The 7,726-nt window shown below is 48.5% G+C and overlaps 1 protein-coding gene across 2 annotated transcripts in view; it reads left to right on the forward strand.

The window, feature by feature from the left end:
* Nucleotides 1–3,557, forward strand: part of rorb (RAR-related orphan receptor B) — a 6,420-nt gene extending 2,863 nt beyond the window's left edge. For both annotated transcript variants that reach the window (XM_084694647.1, XM_084694646.1), the window contains exons 4-10: nt 1–15; nt 987–1,108; nt 1,510–1,642; nt 2,399–2,506; nt 2,761–2,871; nt 3,078–3,190; nt 3,390–3,557. The exon at nt 1–15 is cut by the window's left edge and continues 438 nt beyond it. In XM_084694647.1, the coding sequence (XP_084550773.1) occupies nt 1–15; nt 987–1,108; nt 1,510–1,642; nt 2,399–2,506; nt 2,761–2,871; nt 3,078–3,190; nt 3,390–3,557 (770 nt within the window). The remainder of the gene's footprint in view (nt 16–986; nt 1,109–1,509; nt 1,643–2,398; nt 2,507–2,760; nt 2,872–3,077; nt 3,191–3,389) is intronic.
* The last annotated feature ends 4,169 nt before the right edge of the window (nt 3,558–7,726 follow it).

Raw genomic sequence — 7,726 nt, forward strand, 5'->3', positions numbered from 1 at the left:
GCATGGGGGAGCTGGGTAAGACGCGACACCTCCAGGGTTTAGACACGACCCCTCCTGGGTTTAGACACGACACCTCCAGGGTTTAGACACGACACCTCCAGGGTTCAGACACGACACCTCCTGGGTTTTTACATGACACCTCCGGGGTTTAGATATGACACCTCCAGGGTTTAGAGGGGTGCTGGTCTGTGGAGCCCTCTGTGACATTGCTTGACAACATTTGCCGTTCAATTGAAGTTGGATTCGAACCCTTCGGGGTTTAACGTTGCCTTGGAGGAATCCTATATGTGCATCGATAGATATAGTTGATTTCATATTTCAGATATTCCAGAAGGCGTCTTCACGGTCATGACAGTGCGTGAAATAGCGAAAGGCAGGAACAGACTGGGGTGCACAGGAAGTTGTCATGTGGGCAGGGTGGGGGGGGGGAGTAGTCATGAGGAAGTGAGTCAGCGAGATTATCTGAGACGGCTGTAGGAGATCAGACAGGCTTAGACACACAGAGCGCTGACTGGGCGCCACTGTGCGTCTCCACCCATGCTCTGTACCAAGGCTGTCACACCGTGCTAGCACTAGCTAGCATTAGCTTCCCTCACTCCACATATGTTGCTGTACGTTAGACCCCCAAGATTGAAATCTTACGAGGGTGGTCTTGCATCGGCCATTGCGTGTGTCTGTGACGTTTGTGGCTTGTTTGGAGCGTGTGACCATGGCGTGTGTTTGCGGCGTGTGCCCTTGTGTCGGTGGCGTGTGTTACGAGGCATTGATTTAAGGAAGTATTGATTTAAGGAAGTATGGATTTAAGGAAGTATGGATTTAAGGAAGTATTGATTGAACACGGTTGTAATTTAATAAAGCATTGACGATGCCACGTACCGTATAGGGGGTGGATTTGAACCTGTGACATTGCGTTCTGCCGTGGAATGCTCTAACCATTGAGCTGTGCCCATCCCGAGTGTTCACGGTCCGCCTCTCCCTCTCCCCAGATCGCATCGCCCAGAACATCATCAAGTCCCACCTGGAGACCTGCCAATACACTGCAGAGGAGCTGCAACAGCTGGCCTGGCAAACACACTCCTACGAGGACGTCAAGATGTACCAGAGCAAGGTGTGTGTGTGTGTAACTGTGTCCATGTGCGAGTGCCGGCAGCTGCGGTTTTATTTGCGATGCGCAAATAATGTGTCTAATGAATTCTGGGTCATTAGAGGAACCCTTTGCAATATCTTTTATGGATATTTCCCACCAGAGGCTCAGACCACACACGCACACACACGCACACACACACACACAATCGACTGACTGCACTACGCATCCTCAAAGTAAGGATTGGACAGTACCACATGATTGGGAACAATTCCTGGTGTTTGATCGTGTTTCCCTGATCAAGCCTAGAATAGATCCCTCAAGTGAAATCCCTAGAAACTCATACACACACACACACACATTCACACCCGCGATGGACAACCCCGTCACGCTGAGCGTGCGTGCATGTGTGTGTGTGTCGGCAGACGCGAGACGTGCTGTGGCAACAGTGCGCCATCCAGATCACCCACGCCATCCAGTACGTGGTGGAGTTTGCCAAGCGGATCTCGGGCTTCATGGAGCTGTGTCAGAACGACCAGATCCTTCTCCTCAAGTCAGGTGAGAGGGAACGGGCAGGGCGTGGCGTTTGACGTACCGTTTGTTCAAACACACCGTGCTTTTATTCTATCCAATATCATTATGAAGTCAAAATGGGCGTGGTTATGGATCAGTTGTGCAGAGTGACAGGGTAGTCTGGACGATGAAATACCGGAGGCTCCCGTCGACAACGTGGCGGTTGTGTTTTTCATATGTATGCTGTCGAAGATGAATCAATGGCGAGGAGCGTTTGTCTAAACGTCATCCCCTTATTTTCTGCTCTCTCTCAAACCCCTCTTCTCTCTGTCTCTCTCTCTCTCTCTCTCTCTATCTCTACCTCTCTGTCTCTCTGTCTCTCTCTCTCTCTCTCTCTGTCTCTCTCTCTCTCTCTCTCTATCTCTACCTCTCTGTCTCTCTCTCTCTCTCTCTCTATCTCTACCTCTCTGTCTCTCTGTCTCTCTCTCTCTCTCTCTCTCTCTCTCTCTCTCTCTCTATCTCTATCTCTACCTCTCTGTCTCTCTCTCTCTCTCTCTCTCTCTATCTCTACCTCTCTGTCTCTCTATCTCTACCTCTCTCTCTCTCTCTCTCTCTCTCTCTGTCTCTCTCCTTCTCTATCTCTACCTCTCTGTCTCTCTGTCTCTCTCTCTCTCTGTCTCTCTCTCTCTCTATCTCTACCTCTCTGTCTCTCTGTCTCTCTCTCTCTCTGTCTCTCTCTCTCTCTATCTCTACCTCTCTGTCTCTCTGTCTCTCTCTCTCTCTGTCTCTGTTTCTCTCCAGGTTGTCTCGAGGTGGTTCTGGTCAGAATGTGCCGGGCCTTCAACCCCCTCAACAACACGGTGCTGTTTGAGGGGAAGTACGGAGGGATGCAGATGTTCAAAGCTCTAGGTAACGGAGCTCCCTCCATCTACTTTGCTTGGCTTCATCTGAACACTAGTCATCGGTGAAAACGTGATGACGATCACACTCATTCACCAAGCATCCTCTACCTCCCTCCTTCCCCTCCCTTCTCTCTCGGCATCATGCTTCCTTTTTCCTTTACTCTCCCTCCCTCCCTCCTTCTCTCTTCTTCTCCCTCCCTCTCTCTTTATCTCTTCTTCTCCCTCCCTCTCTCCTTCTCCCACCCCCCTCTCTCCCTCCAGGTTGCGACGACCTGGTCAGTGCCGTGTTCGACTTTGCCAAGAGCCTGTGCTCCCTCCAGCTGACCGAAGAGGAGATCGCCCTGTTCTCCGCGGCGGTGCTCATCTCCACAGGTCAGCTAGCAGCCCCTACCCATCACCTCCACACACCATCACTTCCACACACCATCACCTCCACACACCAACACCTCCACACACCCACCCACACACACCCACCATCCCATCCTCTCTGCGACGGACTTCTAGAAGTTGCTGTGTAGAGCTCCCTGGGCGGCGAGCCGTGTTAGCCAACGTGTGCTTCCGTGTCTCTCCCCCGTCAGACCGGCCGTGGCTAATGGAGCCCAGGAAGGTGCAGAAGCTCCAGGAGAAGATCTACTTCGCCCTGCAGCACATCATGCAGAAAAACCACATGGACGAGGACGCGCTGGCCAAGGTAGGGTGACCTCTCCCCACCCTCCGCAGACGGCCATGACACCCAGGAGATCCTAGAGACCGCCACACCTGTCCGTGTCGGGCTTCTCCGCGAAGGAACAGGCAGATGTAGGTTCTAAACATAATCTCTCCTCGTCTCTCCTCCTCCTCCTTCTCCTCCTCTCCCTCCTCCTCCTGCTCCTCCTCCTCCTCCTCCGCAGCTGATTGGCCGGATCCCGACGCTGTCGGCCCTGTGCACGCTGCACACCGAGAAGCTCCAGGCGTTCCAGCAGCTGCACCCGGAGACGGTCAACGTGCTCTTCCCCCCGCTCTACAAAGAACTCTTCAACCCCGACGCCAACATGGCCGCCATCACCCTGCCCAAATGACCGCCCCCGCTCGCGAACCCGAGCGAGCGCGGCGGACCACGCGGACAGCGACGCCGCGACCGAGCCGTCACCGTGACAACCAGCCCCCTCCCCCAAACAGCCGCCAACACTAGGAATGTCCAGCACTTATCCTACCCCGGTCACCGATACAGTCTGAAGAATGTATATAAAACAAACACTCTGTGGCTACTCTTCCTGAACTGACCAGAAATGTACAGACTTTAACTAGCGATTTTTAAGCTGTCTTTTCAAATTGGGTAAGTTTCATTGGTAAGTTTGTTTATCTTTGGAACTTTTATGATTTTATTTGATTGTTCCTATTCGGGACTGAATACCCCATCTGTGTGGGTTTGTGTTCTTTTTTTGTCTGATAGTTTCATGTGTACAGAATTTGTAAAGTTGAAATGAGACTTATTATTGGGAAATAGCGGGGGTTGATCTTGGTTTGTTGATAAAGCCTTGTCTGGACTCTGTTAATACGTAGAGAAGGGTTTAACATCCTTACAATGACAACCATAGAATTTAAAAAAAGGATTTCTAAAAAGAAAAAAAAGAATAATGGCCACTTACAAGGTGATTATATATACATAAATATTCTATTTTACGAGAAGAAAAAAAGAGACTTTTGGCAGATCTGCCGTCCTGTCAATCATTGTTTTTTGCTGCAATAATTCCGCCCATAAAAGCTGGGCTGCTATCGAACAATCAGAACCGTCTAATCAGATGAAGGAGGACCTCTTTGCTGCCCTGTCTGTTTCCCAAATTCATCAGCTCCACCCCCACTTCCCTCCACCCTTCCTCATCCACTCACGTGTTGGTGTGAATCTCAATACTCAAATGTAGCTGACTTCCCTGAAAAGCATCTCATTCCTCAAATGTAGCTCCCTTTCTCTTTAGGACTCTGAGATGGTCAGGTTATCTATGTAGCACCTGTGAACTTACCTGAACTTAGATGAAGGAACAATGACAAGAAAATGAAAAATGGGTCTCCAGCCTGGCCCCCCCAGCCTGGCCCCCCCAGCCTGGCCCCCCCAGCCTGGCCCCCCAGCCTGGCCCCCCAGCCTGGCCCCCCCAGCCTGGCCCCCCAGGTCTTCTAATGAAGGACAAACGAGAGGAGTCTCACCTCTGAGTTCTTGTTGCTCCCCACCACATTTTGCACAGCCCTCCATGCTTACCCCAACCCTTCTGCAGTGTACTACACAGAGGTGCACCTGTTCGGAAACAGGAAGTAGAGAGGTGTAACAGTTCTGGAACAGGAAGTAGAAACCCGACCACTTCTTATGTTGCACTGAAGCAGCTAATGTCACCGACAAACTATGATGACTGCTAATTAACAACATTGGGTGATTGGAATCATTTGGCTCAGTGCATTCTGGGGGGAAAAATACACAGTCCTGTTTTTACTTCCTGAACCTTAACTTCTGATAGTATTGTACGTAGTTTGACTACAAGGAGCCATATCTTTCACTGCCTTTCCCCTCCTCTTGCTCCTCCCAACACCGCTAAAGGCAGGTCAGTCAGTAAACTGGAGTGCACTATATGGACATGTCTGGGTTTCTTTCACGACGTAAATATTCAATTAGCAATTCTCTCAGAGTACTGAGGGGTATTTGAATACATTCCACATTATGGGATGTGTCTCAGACTTGTACAGATACTGAACACACTTTCCTTAAACCCTGTTACCGCGACGGTAAGAGGGTAAACGAACAAGCTCCGTGAAAACCTTTGCCATTTCTAGATGCAATACTTTATTTAACCTCTATAGAAAGCTGTGATTGACAATCCCTTAGTGAGCCCTTGTATATATTTTAAACATTGTGTTAGTTTTAATTTGATATTTATTGACTCCAGTAGATTCTTTTATTTTTCATTGTCAGTGATAAAAAAAAAAAGATATTAATAAACATCTGGCCACTGTGAAGGTTGAAGGTTTGTGTCACTTTGGGGTATAATTCGTTCGGAGATGTCATATGCATCACAGGAGGAGTTCTGATTGTATGCCACAGTTTACCACAGTAAGGAGCGTGACTAATCCCACAAACTATTATTTGACGTTTCAATGAGTGCAGTTCTGCACTCCACCACTAGAGGCTCCTCCGGCTCAGCTCTGCCAGTCTAAGCTCCGGCAGAGCTATGTTGTGATCCGTTTCTTCCCACAAATCTCCATATTTCCATAATGTGCGACACAGTGGCCAAAATTATGTTCATCTATATCTGGTGGGCCCATGGCAGAGCCCAGCCCCAACTCCACCCAACCCCCACCCATTCTCCACCCCCCACCCATTCTCCACCGACCCACCTTCCCACCCCCTCACAGTCTACCACCATCATAGACAGACATCCATCATGCCCCCTGAACCCGTCTTGGTCTCCTTCCTCCCCTCCCCTCCCCTGGCCCAGCCTAAAGGTCAGTGGCCAGTTGAAGACAATCACTTGCGTCTAGATGCACTACAAATCGTCTCAGGAAGCAGCTCTTCTTCTTGTCTTTCGATGGAGAAAAAGAGGCGGTTTTCATCGTCTCAATTGCTGGTGGCTCCCAGTGACGGAACCTGCCCAGACAAGGCTTTGGTGTGTGTGTTGTGTGTGTGTGTGTGTCTGTTTAACGGGGGACATGACTTCACTGTCCAAGTCCATTTTGAGTCCATATAATGGGTTGAACACGTGATAATCCCAGTGAAAAACACACGTTTACTGTAAAACAACTCCCATTTGTAAGTGTGCTGCTTTAAAACTAGGAAGACAGACAAGCCGGCCAGACAGTGAATTCAACCCAGCCCTGCTAGGTGAAAGTACTGTGTTTGTTCATGATCTCTCCCTTGGCTAGACTGTGAATTAGGGGGGTGGGACAGGGATGGTCCTCTTAAGTGACGAAGTAACACTGTAAGGTACTGTAGCAATAACCGGAAGCATTTAAGGACAACTGTCACGTTTGCATTGTAAGATTATTTTTTATTTTATGACTACTATTGTTGTTACAATTATTATTATTATTATTGTTGTTGTTATTATTATTATTATGACTACTATTGTTCTATTACTAATAGCCTATCGTTGTTCTGTTTATCTTTGCATGCTGTTTCATCATGACAATGAAACGTTGTGGGCGGGGGTGGGGGGGTTGGGGGGAGGGGGGTTTGGGGGGGCGGGGCCTTTGTGTTTTCTTCCTCTGCAGTGCTGTGCAGGGTGGGAGGGCGGATGGGGAGGGTGGTGGGGGGTGAGTACAGCAATGTGGGGTCGGGGGTTGTTACATTCTGAATGTTATGGAGTAGCAGCTTCAGAGTGTGTGTGTGTGTGTGTGTGTGTGGGGGCGGGGGGTTACAACGCGTCCCTTTTTTACTCCCATCATCACAGAGGTCAGAGGTTGCTGAGTGTACACAGGAAGTGGTCATCGTCACCCAGTGAGACAAAGACCGCCCAGACCAAGTGCGCTAACATTTTATATACTTGTACGTCCGAAGCATTTCTTACACTTAGTCAAATACACGCCATCCCTCCCTCCATAGCGAACCTGTGAGTGTGTGTGTGTGTGTGTGTATGAAGTGTGTGTGTGTGTGTGTATTAGAGAGCGTGAGAGAGTATGGAGTATCTTTGTTCTACCTATGCTTTGTGAAGTTTCTTACTGCATTTCACATGCGTGCAATTGGAGTAGTGTTGAATTTGTTAATTTATTGATTAGAATGTCTTTGCGTCCCTGGGGAAAGAAGAACAAGATAAATGTAGCATTTGTAACCAAAAACCCTTACAAAGGTACTTGGGCTACAGCAACTCTTTTACAGGACTAATAAAATAAAAGGAAAAAAGGAAAAAAAAGACATATATTTAAAATAACAAAAACATGAGGAAAAAAACTGTTTATTCAAGTGCCATAGTTAGAGAGAGATGGGACTGGACTGGAGACATGGGGCATAGATGCTTTATTGTGTATGTTTACTTGAGAACCAATCAAAAAATGGGAATTTCCGAAGCAAGTGTGAGTTTGATTACATTACCTATTGCTTGTTTGTTGGTTTATATGTTTGTATGATCGCTTTTACACTTGGTGAGAGGCCTCTGAACTCTGAACTTTGGACACCATCCCGACCCTTCCCGGCTCACATGTAGCAATGGCCAATAAAACGACACAGACTCACACTCTGTGTGTGTAAGTGTGTGTTTGTGTGTGTTTG

The sequence above is a fragment of the Hypomesus nipponensis genome, chromosome 28 (genome assembly GCF_054491055.1).
Source record: "Hypomesus nipponensis isolate SF chromosome 28, ASM5449105v1, whole genome shotgun sequence".
Taxonomy (NCBI): Eukaryota; Metazoa; Chordata; class Actinopteri; order Osmeriformes; family Osmeridae; genus Hypomesus; species Hypomesus nipponensis.